The sequence below is a fragment of the Oncorhynchus tshawytscha genome, linkage group LG04 (assembly GCF_018296145.1).
Source record: "Oncorhynchus tshawytscha isolate Ot180627B linkage group LG04, Otsh_v2.0, whole genome shotgun sequence".
Taxonomy (NCBI): domain Eukaryota; kingdom Metazoa; phylum Chordata; class Actinopteri; order Salmoniformes; family Salmonidae; genus Oncorhynchus; species Oncorhynchus tshawytscha.
Window position 1 is genome coordinate 38196422 of NC_056432.1, and position 19079 is coordinate 38215500.

At 40.0% G+C, this 19079-nt stretch overlaps 1 protein-coding gene across 1 annotated transcript; it reads right to left on the minus strand.

Annotated features, from left to right (window-relative positions):
- Positions 1–461: 461 nt before the first annotated feature.
- sfrp1a (secreted frizzled-related protein 1a) lies at positions 462–18587 on the minus strand. Its single transcript, XM_024417908.1, has 3 exons — positions 17801–18587; positions 12904–12984; positions 462–1905 (listed from the first exon to the last, which is right to left on the minus strand). Exons 1-3 carry the CDS (start codon positions 18324–18326, stop codon positions 1580–1582), a joined length of 933 nt encoding a protein of 310 aa, XP_024273676.1. The 5' UTR covers positions 18327–18587; the 3' UTR covers positions 462–1579.
- Positions 18588–19079: the final 492 nt, after the last annotated feature.

A 19079-nucleotide genomic window follows, 5' to 3' on the forward strand; every position in this document is an offset into this window, starting at 1 on the left:
GGAAATTCTGTTTGCAGCTCTGCGCATACATGAACAAAACGTCAAACACAACACATAAGCTGCAGGTCGCCACGGAGCAGCGCCCTTTGGAAGTTTTAGATTGTACCATGGACTAAATGCAGGCCTACAGTATCATAATAACTTTGAAAAAAATCACAAGTTGTAAAGGCAAAGCCAAGAATTCCTAACATGTGCAAATAGTATGGAGGTTTGAAAATCATTATGGACATTACACGCAGGAAGCTGACATTCCATACAATTAACTGTGTAGTACCGTGCCCTGAATGTGATTACCCATTTTATTTCTGTGGTGTATGAGTATAAGCCATGGGTATCATTGTAATTCAAGCCACACTTGGTACTTCCTTCAACTGACTGAGAGCAAACAAGACTGGGAGTGATATCTCTACAAAAATGGTATAGGTCACACAATGTGAAATGGAAAAAAGATTCCAGACAACTTTTCATTGTTTTCTATATTTATGTAAAATGTGTATGTACATAACAAGGGGCAGAAATACACTGCAGGAATTCACATTTTCAGTCATTGAACGTGATGGTGCTAAGATGGATCAGCAATACTGAACGAAACAATCAAAATACAGATTTGTCAATCCACTGTTAGCACTTTCAAAATGTGAGGCTACACAAAGTTGTCACAAACTTAATGAACGTCAATCTAGAGGGGTAGCAATTTAAGACTGCATTAACGAAAAACAAACAAAACTTTGGTCAACTATTATCTGACATCATATACAAATGCAAGGGATTTCATTATTCTACTATATACCGGAGCAACCACTCAAGAAACTGATTTGCATTTGAATTGAAATACTGAACAATGCATACTGCATCAAAGTACATTTCATACACTTGTACCATTAGGCAAAAGTTATTTTGACTCAGATGATGCAGTTGATGTACTGGAATTGATTGGATTAACATATGTATATATTTTTTTCAAGTCAAAGAAAATGTGAAACAAAAGAGGCAACTGAAGAGAGGATGTAATTCTTAAAATCAACTGTAGTGCAGTCATTATTTTGATGAGACAATCCGGTGAAAACACACTATCATACTATTGTCAACAAGTTATTCAATGACTTTATCTATGATGTGGCTTTTAAAGCTAAAATACAAGTAATTGTTGATTCTGTATGATCGATTCAATATGATCTAATTGTAAATTCTATGATCTACTAACACATGTTCAGAGCAATAGGAGCAAGTCCATCCATTTCAGCAGAACTCACTGAATTGTGGTCTTTTTACTGCACATTCAGGGAGTGTGTAACACAAATATCTACATACAAAAGTGGAAACGCTTTCAGTACAGGAGGAGGGGGGTGCAGTGTCATTTACTTTTTCAGATAACTGGAAACCCACCAGGTCTCAATGATCACACTGCTTAACTGGAAAATGGACGACAGGAAATTCAAAGCAGGTCTGTAAATATACAAAGAGATATATATAGATGTATAAACAAAAACAAGAAAAAGCTAAACAAAGGTGGGTTGTTTGGTTGTGCAAGTTCTTCTGTAGCATGATGATGAGATGCTTCTAGAAAGGCTTGGTCGGATTATTTGAAGACATTCTCAAAAGCTGGACACTTGTGGGTCTTGAGTTTCTTGATGGCCTTTTTGAACTCTTTGCTGGACTTGTCCCACTTGTGGATGCCCGTCAGGAGGAACTGCTTGTCCACCTTGCGGCCCATGATCAGGTAGGTGTTGCCCAGGTTGTCCAGCTGCTGGCAGGGGCAGTCGGCTCCGTTTTTCAGGTACAGAACCAGATTCTTTAGGTCTTTCTTCTTCAGGTGGCCCAGTTTCAACGGCTTCTTCCTTTTCTGCAGAATCACCTTGCGGTCCATTCCTTCCCGTCTCACCTCCTTGATCTTGGTCTTGATGGCTACAATCAAATAGACGTCAAAATAAAGAAGGCGTTGTTAAAAACATTAACATGTCTATTATTTTATATGTTACGGTAAATACTTAGCTTGTGGGCTAGCTCAGAATGTTGAATCATATCTAGGGTTAGCCTGAGGCACTTTTCCTTTTAACCATGTTAATATTTAATGTCAGAACAGAATGACAATCATATAATCCCTGTGTACGCATTGTGCAAGGGCCAGGGGCTCTGTGACAAGACAGCAAACCGAAAGGTTGGGTTTCAGAGCAGAGGTTATCAGTGGTTAGATAGCTAGGCCGCAGACACCAAGGACCATTAAAGAAAGCAGCCTGGTCTCATAGACTAGACGTAACATAGTAAATGTAAATCCGGGACAATCAAATTAGTATGAAATGTTATGTATGGGTACATAAGACAGATGGTTACTTAAGGCAAGAACGAAAGTAGAGTGGTTGGTCGGAGTGGATGGGTAGGCGTATAACACAAATGTCTAGGAACCGTCTATCTACTTTGCAACTACTTAGGATGTTAGCTAACACTTCCCCTAACCCTATCACACGAACGTCTAGCAACCCAAAGGTTGCGAGTTTGAATCTCATTATGGACAATTTTAGCAACTTTTCAACTACTTACTACTTTTTAGCTACTTTGTAACTACTTAGCATCTTAGCTAACCCTTCCCCTAACCCTAACCCTTTTATCTAACCCTTACCCTAACCATAACCCTTTTTGCTAACCTTTCCCTAACCTTAACCCTTTAACCTGACTCCTAACCTCAACCCTAACCTTAAACCTAACCCATAGCATAGCTAATGTTAGCCAGCTAGCTAGAATTCATAACATATTATACGATTTGAAAATTTGTAACATATCCCATCTCTATGGGAAACTGATCTGTCTACATTGGCTATTCTTTTCATTGGGCTCCCGAGTGGCACAGCAGTCTAAGGCACTGCGTCTCAGTGCTAGAGGCATCACTACATACCCTGGTTTGATCCTGGGCTGTATCAAAACTGGCTGTGATCGGGAGTCCCATAGGCTGATGCACAAGTGGCCTAGTGTGGTTATGGGAGGGTTTGGCCGAGGTAGGCCGTCATTGTAAAATAAGAATTTGTTCTTAACTGACTTGCCTAGTTAAATAAATACACATACGTTCAATGGACAGGAATGTTCAAATTCCCCTGTGCCCCTCCAGATGTAACAGGGACTGGGGTTTTGTTCCCCTAAATACCCCCTATCTAGCTCATTGGTTTTAGTGAAGGATCCCTACTCCCTGAGCTAGACGAGATATATTGAGGGAGATGAATGATCTTCAGATATTTGTAAAATGCAACACATAGGGTTGAAAAATTATTCTAAATTCACACCAAAAAAAAGTTTTATATTTTTTTTTATCATGGTTGGAAGATTCCAGATTTCCTGCTTATTAATTACGATTCTAGTAATCTTCCAACCAGGTTTTCTGGAAGACCTGGACATTTTGGGAAAGCTGTTGGAACGTTGCAACCCTAACCCTACCCTTATGTTCAATACCAATACTACCACTTCAATATCACCACTGATTGTCACCGAAAGAAAGTGAAACATTTGATGCTGTAGTACATTGTAACCTTGCCTTTCATCATTTCTTGATATGTGGCCATGTATTGCCACAATTTTACACCCACCAAATGTCTCAATAATCTTTTTTTTTTTTTTTTTTTTTTTTTTTACTTTTATCTCTCCAAATCCCACACCGGGTCTCTGATTTCGCTTAATCTGTCTGATCTTTCACTAAACTCTATTTAACCTGCTAATCTCTTTGTTTCCTCCACCTCCCCTTCTGAAATGGTGCACGAGTCAACCCCATGGTGGTCCAAATCTCAGCATCTATTCATGTATCTCAAATGGCACCCTATTCCCTGTATAGTGCACTACTTTTGACCAGGGCACATAGAGTGACATTTGGGCTCCCGAATGGTGCAGCGGTCTAAGGCACTGTATCTCAGTGCTAGAGGTGTCACTACAGACCCTGGTTCAATTCCAGGCTGTCTCACAACTGGCTGTGATTGGGAGTCCCATTCGGCCAGTGTTGTTAGGGTTTGGCCGGGGTAGGCTGTCATTGTAAATAAGAATTTGTTCTTAACTGACTTGCCTAGTTAAATAACATAAATAAAATGTAGACTCAGCCTCTATGGGTATAGGCCTACCTCTTCATCTCCCCACACAGTAAAGCAGGCTACTGCATGAGTGCAGGTGACTTCAGTGCATGGCAATAAGGAGAATGTATGGCACATTGCTGTGATTCCACTCCATTGATCTACGGGCATGATTAATGACCATCTTGTGATCTTTTAATACAGGGATTTGCTCCTGCACTTGGTAAACTGGCTTCTGCTCGAGATGTGGTGCTGGCTGATCTGTCTTTGAAAATCTGATAAAAAAATAAGAATACTTAATGAAAACAACATACATTATTATCAGTGTAGCTTACAGATAGGGTTAAAGACTGGTGTAGGAAATATAGGCTACTACTATATATCTCAACTCTAAATAGGCCCCTACTTAAAATGCACCATAATATGCACAATAAAATGCATTCAATAGCTAATATAGACTACTATATCTGAACTCGTAATAGGCTTCTACATGAACTATAGGTACCATGTTTTAGGGTTCATCTATTGCCCCTCTATCTTCCCATTGCCAATTAAAGTGTTAGAAAAAGAACAGTCCCAGTGCTTTTCCAGGTATTAAAAGTGCACATGGTCGGGATTAGGACCTTTATCCTCCATCTCTGGTCCATGAAAAGTCTCTGTGAGGAGGGCTTAGTGTTAAATGAAATCAAAATTGGCAGCTTTCATAATTGGCGAGTCATAAAAGATAAGGTCTAGCCCACCCCTGAAACCACTTTATCTGGATAAATCCAGCTTAAACTCTGTGCTGAACTTTCTTTGCACCTTGTGTTGCTTGTGTGCATATCTCCCTGGCCAAAGTGTACAGCACAGTGTCTGACCAGGTAGGTTATGGTTTTAACTGCTCAGGAGAAAGGCTCAGTCATTGATCAGTAGTGCCTTTGGGGCAGTTAAACTAGAATTCATGTTACTATTTAATCTAATATTCTGAGCCCCTGTTTCGGTAAACTTTTCACCCCAAACTATCATCTGACACGAGCGTTACAATAATTTCTCAAGCATTCAAAGTTACCAGAGAGAAAATAGGAAACACTGCATAAACACTGCACTTCATCTCTCATTCTATCTTCAATGTTATCTCCATCTGTCGTTGGTCTCAGGTTTGGACAAATTGAAGCACTCAAACTCTCTATCAATCGGCTATGCTGTAAAGTTTGTGGGCATCTAGGCTGTAACATTTGTCCCTGACCCTTGACCTTATTTCATCTTCTGGTTTAGAGACAGGCTTTCAGACAGCTAAGATGGTGTCATAAACCCAGCAGGAGCGGGTAAGTTGGGCATGGGCCCATTCACAACCATGGAATAACACAGCCCTCGGCCATTCACAACCATGGAACCTGTCTGCCCCGTGAGCCAATGTCTACGTCCAAAATGACACTCTATTCCTTACATAGTTCACTCCTTTTCACCTGGCTTGTATGGGCCCTGGTCAAAAGTAGTGCACTATATACGGAATAGGGTGGCATTTGGGACGTATCCTATGTGATCAGTCTAGATCAGGGCCGGGGCTGCTGTACTTTTGTTTATTCCATTAGCATGGGGAGGAATGGATGGTGCAATTACCTATACCACCAGAGGGAAAGCCAGCTGTCAGAAGTAGGGCATGGTGTGTTTGAATATAAGTGTTCTGGAGTTGTGTAACAAAGAGCTGTGGTAATAAAAGTTTAAGTATGGAGATAAATCATGGTGGGAACAAAGTGTTGAGTGGGATGTACCATAAAACCATCAGCAGAGTAGACAGCACTGATGTTTAGAAATATATTAATCAGGATATCTGAGGAACAAGGGACTGGGAGGAGTTTAGCTAGCTAGATGGCTATCTCCAATTGTATTTAAAATATGTTAATTTCCTCATGGTTGATCATGATCACCCAACACATAACATTTGGTTAACTGAACTGTGGATTTTGTTGTTTGTCTTTATATTCACTCTTTAATTGGACCGAAGCTAAAAATACAGTTCAGTTATTCAGAGATAAACAAAAACTTGGGTCACTGTGCAGTGCATATGGTGAAGCAGACTGTCAAGAAACAACCCTTCTACTTAAAAACCAACACATTTCTAATCCTCCATGTCTTTTACAAACACATGTATACTTTCTCTGCCAGATTGTCCTGTATCCAACCAAAAAGCATGAAAAGCTTTCGCCTTAAAATATTCCAACTTTATTTAGATAAACTTGCCTGAGAATGTCAAAATGTGATTGTGAGATTGGAAGGAAGCTATTATTCATGACTTCAAACAATTGCACACAATAGTAATAAGCCTCTCTTCCCTTTAGAAACAATATATATACATTTGATTTCACCTAATTTGTTTATTCTGTCATAAAGAGCACATGTTCAACTTCATAAAAAAAAAAGTGTTTTCCCATCTCAAGAGGTTAAAATACTATACATTATTGTACAACGCTCAAAGTGTATGTCTACGTCGTGTGCTTCCAATGAGTAGTATTATACGGCTCTACAGCGAATGGTTAGCTGTCTTATGGAGCATTAGTAACGGCTCTCCAGCTGGTAATTAGTAGTTAAATCAGCCATGAATCCCCGTGTGACAGGGGGAAAGGAAGCTTGTTGTGTGCAACAGGGAGGGGCAATTGAATGTAAGATTCATTAAAAAAATATAGAATTGTACAGTTTTTCAACACAAAACACCAGAAAATGGCCAAAAAGAGTAGAACCAGCTCACCTGCTTTTACACTATTACTTTTAGATGTTTCTTTCACAATAAATATTTAAAAATGAAAAGTTTTACCATATTAAAATGAGAATTCAGTTCACGTAACAGCAAAGCTCCGAGAAGTAGGGGTGCTGAGGGTGCTGCAGCACCTCCTGAAAAATCAGAATATTTGAATAATACAAAGAAAAAAAATGTTTTTCTTTCTCTCACAAAAGTAGAGCACTGGTGCTTTACTAGTCCTTTATTAGTGGACCGATATAGCTGTCTGTAGTGCGGGCAAAAAACATTGACATTTTACAAATTAATAAAAAATGAAAAGCTGAAATGTCTTGAGTCAATAAGTATTCAACCCCTTTGCTATGGCAAGCCTAAATAAGTTCAGGAGTACAAAGTTGCTTAACAAGTCACATAATAAGTTAAATGGACACACTCTGTGTGCAATAATAGTGTTTAACATGATTTTTTTAATGACTACCTCATCTCTGTATCCCACGCATACAATTATCTGTAAGGTCCCTCAGTCGAGCAGTTAATTTCAAATACAGAGTCAATCACAAAGACAAACTCAGACATTGAATATCCATTTGAGCATGGTGCAGTTATTAATTACACTTTGAATGGTGTATCAATACAGCCAGTCACTACAGAAATACAGGTGTCCTTCCTAACTCAGTTGCCGGAGAGGAAGAAAACCAATGGTGACTTTAAAACAGTTACAGAGTTGAATGGCTTGATAGGAGAAAACTGAGGATGGATCAAATACATTGTAGTTACTCTGCAATACCAACTTAATTAACAGAGTGAAAAGGAGGAAGTCTGTACATAATAAAAATATTCCAAAACTTGCACCCTGTTTGCACCAAAGCACTAAAGGAATACTGCAAAACATTTGTCAAAGCAATTCACTTTGTGTCCTGAATACAAAGGTGTTATGTTTGGGGGAAACCCAATACAACACATTACTGAGTTCTACTCTTCATACTTTCATGCTTCTAATCGTTAAGGACTGGGGAGTTTTTCAGGATAAAATAGAAAAGAAATGGGCTAAGCACAGGTCAAATCTGGGAGCAAAACCTGGTTCAGTCTGCTTTCCACCAGACACTAGGAGATGAATTCACATTTCATCAGGACAATAACCTAAAACACAAAGCCAAATCTACACTGGAGTTTCTTACTAAGAAGACAGTGAATATTCCTTAGTTGCAGTTTTGACTGAAATCTACTTGAAAATCTCTGGCAAGACCTGAAAATGATTGTCTAGCAATGATCAACAACCAATTTGACAGAGCTTGAAGAAATGTGAAAATAATAATGGGCAAAGGTTGCACAATCCAGGTGTGGAAAGCTCTTAGAGATGTACCCACGAAGACTCACAGCTGTAATTGCAGCCAAAGATGCTTCTACAAAGTATTGATTTGGGTGTGAATACTTATATAAATGAGATATTTCTGTATTTCATTTTCAATATATTTGCTAAAATGCCTAAAAGCATGTTTTCACTTATTGTGTGTAGATATGTTAGCAAAAACAATATTTGATCTGTTTTGAATTCAAGCTTTAACACAAAAAAAATGTGGAATAAGTCAAGGGGTATGAATACTTTCTGAAAGCACTGCATATGTATTTTTTTCCGTATGGGTTTCACACTGGATTCTGTTAACATGGGTTCTGTTAAATGAGAACAGACCTTTCGCAATGAGATCTTTCCAGGAACTGAGCGTTTTAGTGAGTGAAAAAAATGCTCATTCTGTGCCAGCGGAGGCAAATTTCTGACATGATTAGTCTCCGCAGATTAATAAAACTGACTTCTATGTAAGTCACAGATTCCTCCAGCTAACTGCCCTGACTGAGGTAGCCTTTCAACCACACAGTCTGAAGTTAGGCCTGGTATAGGTGAATTTTGACTAAGATTATGCCATTGCTGCTACAGTTAAACTGTATGTAAATTTATGTCTATATACCCATGTGAATATTAGTGATAAAAAGTACATTCAGCATCTCTTGCTTGCAAAGTAGGCAGGATATTGCATAGTGAAAGTCTAGTGCTCTTTACTTATCAATCTACATCTATTATAAGATATCCCTCTGACTCATTTTGGTCTGACCAAAAGTGCTGTAATGAAAGCATAACAATAGATTGGCTCATGAGTCATGTGACCAGATACTTTGTTGAGGTAAAAACGGATCTTTATAAAATCATGTCATAATTGCTTTCACATTTCACCCTTTTCTCTCTCCTCTCACAACATTAATGACAGATCTTTCACACCGTATAATAGTTGTTTTTGAGTTAAGCCCATCCTTGCATGAGTTTTAGGACAAAATAAGAAGAGAAACCTTTCAGACAAATATTGACTCACATTTTTGCACCACTACAATGTAAAATAATATAATTTTACATTGTAGAAAATAAAACATAACCAAATGTTAGTCCCGCAGTTGTGTGTCAAGCTTAAAGCATAGGTTATGCTTCAGTTATTGATTAACCTGTGGCAGCCATTTTAGAAACCTCTTTTCTCATTTCTTTAGCCAATTAGAACATCTAGCATAAACATTTCTTGTTTACATGTTGCCCAACTGGTACAGCAAAGCAAACCCACCACTATAGCCCATGGCATTGCCACACAGCAAGCAGAGCAGCCCCTGGCTCTATCCCAAATCGCACTCTAGTCCCTACATAGTGAACTACTTTTGACCAGAACCATATGAGCCCTGGTCAAAAATAGTGCACTATATAGGGAATAGGGAGTAATTTTGGACACAGCCCCTTTTTTTCTCATGGGAGTTGGGACTCTCCCTTTGTGGGCCACTCCTGCAGTGATTGGGTCTAATGGATGCAATAAAAGTCTAATTTAACAGTCATTGTCAAAGGCCATGCTCAGCCTGCCTGGATAAGCTCAGACGTCAAGCGTTAAAGACATTATGACAAGGAAACAAAACAACATCTGTCTTAATCAGAGATGAAACAGACCAACGTGCCACTTTCATTTGGCAAACCAGGGAAGTTTCTGAGAACAGAAAAGTGAGGCTCATCATTACAGTGTAAGAATGGGACAATTAATTTAAAATGCTGCACATAACTTTGTGTATTAGCTTTCCCTGAGAACAACTTTGAAAGAAGATGTGCAGAAAGTCCGTCTTCCCAAGGTCTGGCGGTTGGAATGGATTTGGAAACCACCAAAAATTTGGAGGCCAGCTTCTACCAATTTAAAATAAGGCACAGCATCACATTGCATACAATCACTGCCTCAAGGTGTGCTGAATCATCAGTGTCCCTGCATGCGAGAAACTATCAATTCATTTTAATTGCATAGAAAAACAAAACATTCTAAGTTGTTGCTACACTGCATTGGCACACTGTGGATGGGATGGGCTGTCAAGCCACCAGACAAGCAGAAAGACATTCCCATACATGTGACATCAGTCCCCTGTGACAGAGACTGAGATTTGGACCAATAGGAATTAAGCTTTAACTTGCAACCCTGCTGACACCTCCTTTAAATACCTCCTAAATAAAGACTTTAGGGCTCCAATTCATTAGTTACAGAATATTAGCATTTAAAAGAGTAATACAAACTCCAAAGCTCTGTTTTTCTAGCGGATTAAGGCAGTAACCTTTTCCAGTCTATATGTAACTTTGTGAGAATCAAGCATATGGCCAAAAAAACAAGGTCAATTGGTAGTAGTAACCCCCAAGAGGAGATTTTTCTCTAGATCGTTCACATTAGTTTACTTGGTGGTCAGTTGGTAGATCAATCCATTATGTCTGAAGGAATGATCCCCAGGAGTATACAAATTGTAAATCTTTTCAATTTCACACACTAATCCCAGCATTGTTATACCCAGAAAGAACAATTACCCTGAGTACTGTCAGATAGTAGACATGGTGAAATGTTTGTCAAAGCTATATAAATTCTCTGATAATGAAAGACATATCTCTTTTTTCGACCATGATGTGTGACTGACCAAGGAGTTTATTTAAAATATTGTATCATCGAACAAGCATAAAATTGTGCAAATGGAACATGAATGGATGGATGGAACATGAAACATTTCTTTACTGAAAATGTGCTTGAACAGTGTGTTTATGGTCATACATACACAATATATCCAAAGGTATCATGCCCATAGGGGTATAGGGGCATGATACCAGGTTTGATACCAGGTTTCCTCCAGATGTAAAGCTTTGCATTCTGGCCAAAGAGTTCAATCTTGGTTTCATCAGACCAGAGAATCTTGTTTCTCATGGTCTGAGAGTCTTTATGTGCCTTTTGGTAAACTCCAAGCAGGCTGTCATGTGCCTTTTACTGAAGAGTGGATTCTCTGGCCACTCTACCATAAAGGCCTGATTGGTGGGGTGCTGCAGAGATTGTTGTCCTTCTGGAAGGTTCTACCATCTTCACAGAGGAACTCTAGAGTTCTGTCAGAGTGACCATCGGGATCTTGGTCACCTCCCTGACTAAGGCCCTTCTTCCCCGATTGCTCAGTTTGGCCGGACGGCCAGCTCTAGGAAGAGTCTTTGGGGTTCCAATCTTCTTCCATTTAAGAACGATGGAGGCCATTGTGTTCTTGGGGACCTTCAATACTATTTTGGTACCCTTCCCCAGATCTTTGCCTTGACACAATACTGTCTCGGAGCTCTACGGACAATTCCTTCGACCTCTTGGCTTGGTTTTTGCTCTGACTTGACCTGTCAACTGTGGGACCTTAAAATATACAGATGTGTGCCTTTCCAAATCAAGTCCAATCAATTGAATTTACCACAGGTGGACACCAATCAAGTTGTAGAAACATCTCAATGGAAACAGGATGCACCTGAGCTCAAGTTCAAGTCTGAATGCATATGTAAATAAGTTTGTTTTTATTTTTATTTTTATTACATTTGCAAAAATGTCTAGAAACCTGTTTTCACTTTGCCATTATGGGGTATTGTGTGTAGATTGCAGAGGATTTTTATTTATTTAATCAATTTTAGATTAAGGCTGTAACATAACAAAATGTGGAAACAGTCAAGGGGTCTGAATACTTTCCGAAGGCACTGTATTTATATATTTGTTTCTCTGTAATACTACTAGTCACCTAGCAATTTCATAAAGTTGGCTTTTAGCTAGTGCAGATAGGTTCCTAATCTCCAAACCTCATAACTAGCTACCAAGAAGCCATTTCCGGCTATCAAGTTAGATTTGCTGGCCTGTCTAACTATCTTAGCTGGCATGCCTGCTGCCAAGGTTGGTAATAACTAAAGCAATAACTAAATGTACTGAATAAGATTCATATTCCTTTCAATCTTTTACCCAAATTTTAGCAGATATGCAGAGAAGAATATTTCGTTTATTTAAAAAAAAGAACAACCAGTCAGGAGGACACAGACAGCTCAAGAGGTATGCGTAGATATGCAGAAACATGTATATATTTTTGACATAGAAGTATGCATAATAATTATGGATCTAGATTGCACATTGTAAATATACAGTCAGTTTGAACTAAATCCATGATCCTCTAAACTAACCATGATAATTATTGTGGGACTGACCCATTTTATTATTTTCTAACTGTTAATCTACAGTAAATTGCTTTTCTTTTCAGAGGCTTTTCTTTCCAATAGACTTAATAAACCCACTAAAGACCACACTTTTAAGATCATACAAAGAGATGACTGTGCGGTGCTATGGAACATCATCTATAGCTGGGATAAAGCACCAAGCTCATTACTGTAACCAGCATGGCAAGAGTCAGGGAATGCATGTAAATAAGAAATCCTATTGGCAAGAGTGTCACTTTAATAACTTTTCAAAGCTTGCTTTTGGAAAGATCTTACAATGTACGTTGAGGGGCTGCAGACCAAAGGTGGGAGGGAGGGCTCATTAGATCTGGGGCAAATTCCAGAGCTATAGGTATAGACATACTGTAGTTCTCCATTGTATGTACTTCCATTTGTATAGTCTTCTATGCCATGGAGAGTGCAACCTCTTGTGTTGGCTAACACAATCAATAGGTATAATAGCCCATAGGAAAACTTGTCATGGCAAAACATGCTGTGTGTGAGTGTGTGTGCGCGTGTGTATATGTCTCTTCTTCTTTATTTTTAGGAAATGCCTAACAAACGGAATGAAAATGGTAGTGTTAGGGTTAGGAGACGCTTACCAAACTCGCTGGCACACATGTGCTCTAGAATGATGTCTGTTTTCATTTCGTTGTCACATGGGGGACAGATGGGGGAGTAACCTGTGGAAGGGAGGGAGGAGAGAGTATTTTCAGAGGGCAGGACATGCAGCACTGTCACAATAATCAACCAAGTAACAGCCATGATCAAATGGATCAAGAGTCGGGTTGCAAAATTCCTGTAACTTTCCGAAAACTCTAAGAAATCCTGTGAAGATTCCCTAAATCAGAAGGGAATAAGCAAGAAATCCGGTATCCACCAACCAGAATTTCTGGAAGAACTGTGAATTTGGGGAAAGTTCCTGGAATTTTTCAAAAAGTGAAAGTCTTTTTCTCTCCCTAAAATCACTATTCAAACTGAAGGGAACAACAGCTGCCAGTAACTGAATCCCTAACAGATTGTAGCATTGTTCACACCTCTATTTACCTCAACATCAGCTCACTTCCCATGGTAGTAACACGTTTGATCTTTTACCACCTATCTCCCTGCCTGTGCTTCAAATCAACCTTGCAGATGAAATCTTATGTGAACACCTACAGTATGTGAAGATGACACCTGACATTCTGGTCAGAGGTGCTGAGTACACTCTGTTGTCAGTTGCTCTGGTGTTTTTCCCCTCAAACGTATTCATCCAAACTCCAATGACGTTTGTTCTTGTTTGACAGTAAAACTCTTAACTGACCGACCTGACCTCAGTTGGAATGTCATGTGCTTTTATAGCAGGTCATAACTATGGCCTCCAGGACACAATGCTGCTCGTTATAGGCTAGATTTATGAAATGGTAGGGGATATCAGTAGTCTTCTCAATATCCAAGACTGACTATCATTCCATTGTAATTTGGTGGTTAGTTTTGATCTCTTCGGAGTCTATGCTAACAGACTCAATCTGTCCTGGAGGCCTGTTTTACTGTAAAAGCATATGGAAATGCATGTGTGTACACGCATGCACACACATGAACTGTTACGTGTACCTGAGACTTTTATAGAAGGTACATTACTGACTGTGAAGATAGGGAAGACTGACTGAAACTGGAAAGTCTTCCACTCAGGCTTTCATGTACGTTTATTTTTAGTTACAGGAGCCAAGTTCCATATGAACATTTTAGAATGTTTTGACATGATTAAAAATAAGGAACGGTTCTAACTGCGTAGTGGCCAACAATGGACAGAAATGCCTTTTTTTTGTTTTTGCTATATAGGGTTTTTGTCAAGTGACATTCATGAATATTTAATGAAAATTATATTGATTCAATAATTAAATAACTGTTCTGTTCTTTCTTAAACAACTTAGCAAAACTTGGCTCTAAACCCCAAAACTACATTTGGAGTACTGTGAGGTTTACCATCTGTAAAATATAAATACATATTTACACACACTTATCCTGTTATTTTGTGATTGCCAGTTGGCCATTACGTGTGTTTGACAAACGCTTACGAAAGTTACACCCAGGTGGAAAGCACTTGTGAAAATAAGCACTGTTTACAGAGTCAAAGGGGCTATATTTTCAATAAAATAAAAAAAAATCTAAATCTATTGTTACTAGCATCATACTTGTTTAGCAGTCAGCAGTGGAGAGGATCAATAAAAAGCACATATTTTCCCGGGGGTTTTAGGTTCCTGTCAGTCAACAGTGATGAAGATGCAGAACAACACAGACATTAACGGCCCTGTAATGAGAAGAGTGGGGTTAAAACAAGACCGACTCTGTGGCCTGCTGGGCTTCTGACTGGGCAAACACTTTCTGATTTATTTATCGCAAGTGCTGACACATATGACAACAGGTGACCTCTGGATTCTGTGTTCCAAATGGCACTCTATTCCCTATGTAGTGCACTACTTTTGACCAGAGCCCTATGGGTCCTAGTCAAAAGTAGTACACTACATAGGGAATAGGGTGCCATTTGGGGCACATCCTGTGGATCTCTGTGTGGTCCCCGAGCTCCAAGAGGAGCCTTTTCTCAGGCTGCTGGGCTCCTGCCCACACACACCACCATGTTGGCCCCCCTCAGCCCAACACGTCCCAGTAACAGAGGGACTACCTCAGATATACAGTAAGTGCTGTGTAACTGCAGCACCACAGAGCGATAAAGACCTCTTCATCGGGTGCTGGCCTGGAAAGTCACCAGTCACCATATCAGTTCGCTGTAAGACCGAGCTATTCATGTTCAGAATATAGCAAATGTTTTAGCACTAAGCTAACATTGTTTTGAAGCCTGCATATACAACGCAGATCAAAATGTAAGGAGGTTGATGATGGAAAGTCCTTTTTAATTTATGAGAAATCTGCATGAGGTGGCTGTACTTCCCCTTCTGGGACACCTCTAGAACAGAGCAGAGCAGCCTTTCCAACTCGCTCCAAGAGAGATTCTACTAGTTCCTGCCAGGGATACTGACATGGCAATAAAATATTACAACCCATGACAGAAACAATAATTTTAGACAAAACGTGTCCTTTGATTGTGAAAGGCTGCAGCATTTACACTGAACAAAAATATAAACACAACATGTAAAGTGTTGGTCTCATGTTTCAATGTTTTTTTATATACAAACATGTCTGACTTATTGTTGCCCCAAGCTGTTACAGATGTAGGATCTTAATTTGAGCCAGTTTGCTACAGCAGGAAAATTATCCTGAAGCAACAGGTAATGTAAATTATTATGTGGATTATAATGACTGGACATTTTTTTCGTTGGGGCAAATCAAGTCTAACATTTTAAAGTGGAAATTACAAACTTTAGAAACCTTTTTAAACCTTGAATACACGACAAGTTAACATTTTCTGTACAGGAAAATTATCAGCAACAACATAGTGATCAAATGAAGATCCTACATCTGTAGGTAGTTCTAGTCCTTCTGAACATAACTCAGTCCAGAAACTGTGGTTGCATCCCAAATGGTGTCATATTTCCTATATAGTGCATTACTTTTAACCAGAGCCCTATGTGTCCTGGTGAAACTTAGTGCACTAGGAAATAGGGTTGGGACGCAATCCCAGTGAGATTGTGGCAGTCTCGAGCCAAGTATCCCTGCAGGCAGAAAGGCAGACAGGCATCAAGGACCTGATGTCTGTGGGAGTTCACTGTAGCCTTGAAACACAGTATATTACATTAGCAGAATTGATAGTCTGTTTTTTTTTTCTCTCCTCATCATTGTCGCTCTGGTATTCACTATTTCATAATTTGTATACGTTTGTTTCTGCTATTCAAATTCAACTATATATGTTGTTTCTGTCTGGTGACTTTTTTTGGGGGGGGGGGGGTTAAAGGAAGAGGCTAGTAGTTAAGACGTCAATATAAAATGGTCATTAATGGATGTATTAGTTATGTGGTTGGACTGCCTCCCAGTTCATAAATTTCACCTTGAAATAAATTGCTACCATCTGTTAAAGGAGTATTAGGCTACAATATTAATTACAACATCACTTCTCTTTGTCAATAGCAAGCAACTTAACATTTGATACAAAGAGAGGTTCTCTCTTGGTAAAGACAGCATAGTCTTGTTTGTGCTCTCAAATAACTAAATAAAGGTTTTGCTATCTCGCTCTTACATTTTTTTTTAGATAATCTAATCTAGAGGTAATCAAAGCAGTCATGGGAAAAATTACCCCAAAAGGTTGGGAATGGTTCATTTGCATCAGGTTTGACATCAACAAACCCCTGAAACAACATTCTGCCGCCTGAAGAACTGCATGGGTGTTGATTCTCACACTATGTCAAAGTAGTGACTGTTTGTTATCTCAGTCAAGTACTGCAGCTCTATTGAGCTGCCCTATAGGACACTATGTTGAACCTGCCCTATAGGACACTATGTTGAGCCTGCCCTATAGGACACTATGTTGAGCCTGCCCTATAGGACACTATGTTGAGCCTGCCCTTTAGGACACTATGTTGAGCCTGCCCTATAGGACACTATGTTGAGCCTGCCCTATAGGACACTACGTTGAGCCTGCCCTATAGGACACTACGTTGAGCCTGCCCTATAGGACACTACGTTGAGCCTGCCCTATAGGACACTATGTTGAGAGCCTGCCCTATAGGACACTATGTTGAGTCTGCCCTATAGGACACTATGTTGAGCCTGCCCTATAGGACACTATGCTCTTGAGTGAGCCTGCCCTATAGGACACTACGTTGAGCCTGCCCTATAGGACACTATGTTGAGCCTGCCCTATAGGACACTATGTTGAGCCTGCCCTATAGGACACTATGTTGAGCCTGCCATATAGGACACTATGTTGAGTCTGCCCTATAGGACACTATGTTGAGCCTGCCCTATAGGACACAATGTTGAGCCTGCCCTATAGGACACTATGTTGAGCCTGCCCTATAGGACACAATGTTGAGCCTGCCCTATAGGACACTATGTTGAGCCTGCCCTATAGGACACTATGTTGAGCCTGCCCTATAGGACACAATGTTGAGCCTGCCCTATAGGACACTATGTGGAGCCTGCCCTATAGGATACTATGTTGAGCCTGCCCTATAGCATACTATGTTGAGCGTGCTCCATAGGATACTGTTGAGCCTGCCCTATTCCGCAATACATGGTAAAAAAAATACAGATATTTGATCATGATTATTACAGATTATCATGCTTCATCCACAAAATACATCACATGTTTTATCAATTCTAATAAAAACTGCTTCCAAGTGAAGAACATAATGTACATTCAACAATACAGATTACAAACTCCTAGCCAACACCTCAGCTTTTTACATATTGTGACAAGCAATGGCTCAGTTTCAGATCTGGTACCAGACTAGCACATGAAACATGACTGGCACTTAGTGACATGGGATTCTATATGTAATTCTATAATTCTAGATATTATGGCAGGCATACTGCCTGCAGGTAGGTAGGTAGGTATAGCCTTACCCGTGGGTTTTGTGGCTTCAGTGGCATTGGGTGCAGTCATGGCAATGCAGACTTCGTCCTGAGGAAACTTGTCGCAGGTGAGCATCTCAGGCCAGGGGAAGCCGAACGACTCCATGATAGGGGTGCAGCCGTCCCGTACAGCCTCACACAGCCAGCGGCAGGGGTATATGGGGCGCTCCAGGCACACTGGGGCAAACAGGGAGCAGAGGAACACCTGGGTACCCGGGTGGCAGCTCTTATGCACCAGAGGCACCCAGCTGCCCGCCTGCTGCTTCACCTCAGCCATAGTCTCATGCTCCAGTAGGTTAGGCAGCAGCATCTGGTTGTAGCCCACATTGTGACACAGCCTCAGGTCCTCTGGGATATCCACACACTGAGGAGGCTTGCCATAGCTGCGGCCACCATTGTACATGTCCGATTTCCAGCTCAGGTATTCATACTCAGAGGCTTTGCTCACAGACACCAGTGCCATGGTCAAAGCCAGAGGGATGATTCTCCAACGGCACAATGGTTCAATGGACCTCATTGTTCACAACAGAGGAGAGTCTGCAGAATAAAAGTAAAATGCAGCTCACAATGAAGCTTTCACTGTAGAATAGAACAGACCTGCTTCAAGAGAAAAATAAAATGGAGAAAAGCGCAAAGAGTCCAGTTGATAAATGCTCTCTGAGTGGAAAGTTTCAGGTTTCAGTGTAACTCCACTCCTGCCTTCTTGTTGCAGCCCCGCTGTTCTGTTCCCTTCTGCTGCTACTGACTCACACAAGCGCCTGCAAAGATAACTGTCTAGAGTAGCGCAGCTTGGAAACAAGAGGAGATTGTGAAGTGCGCGTCGGCCAATCGGAAAGGGTCTGCGCCTTTTGGCACTCACACGTCAATCAATGTGCTCAATTACTCACTGCGTAAAACACGGCTTAACGTTCCCTACCCCCTTCATTAGCCTTTTTTTTTGTCAAAACAAACAAGTTGCCTTCACACCAAACAAAAAAATAATTAAATGGTTGAAATAATTTAGTGCTTGGTCAAACGGCAGCTCGTAATCACTTGACAGCTATCATGCACAGTACATTTATGGATCATTTTGGACAGTTATTTGGAGAATTGTAGATCATTTATATTTGACTACAAACACTATTTAGTTACAGCGTCAATATGCGGAAATACAGTATGCGCAGCTCAATAAATATATTAAATCAATCGAAAAACGTTCAAAAGTTTTAAGTCAAAGTTTTAACTTGGTGAAATATAGCATATCTGAAAACACAATTAATTCAGACCAATA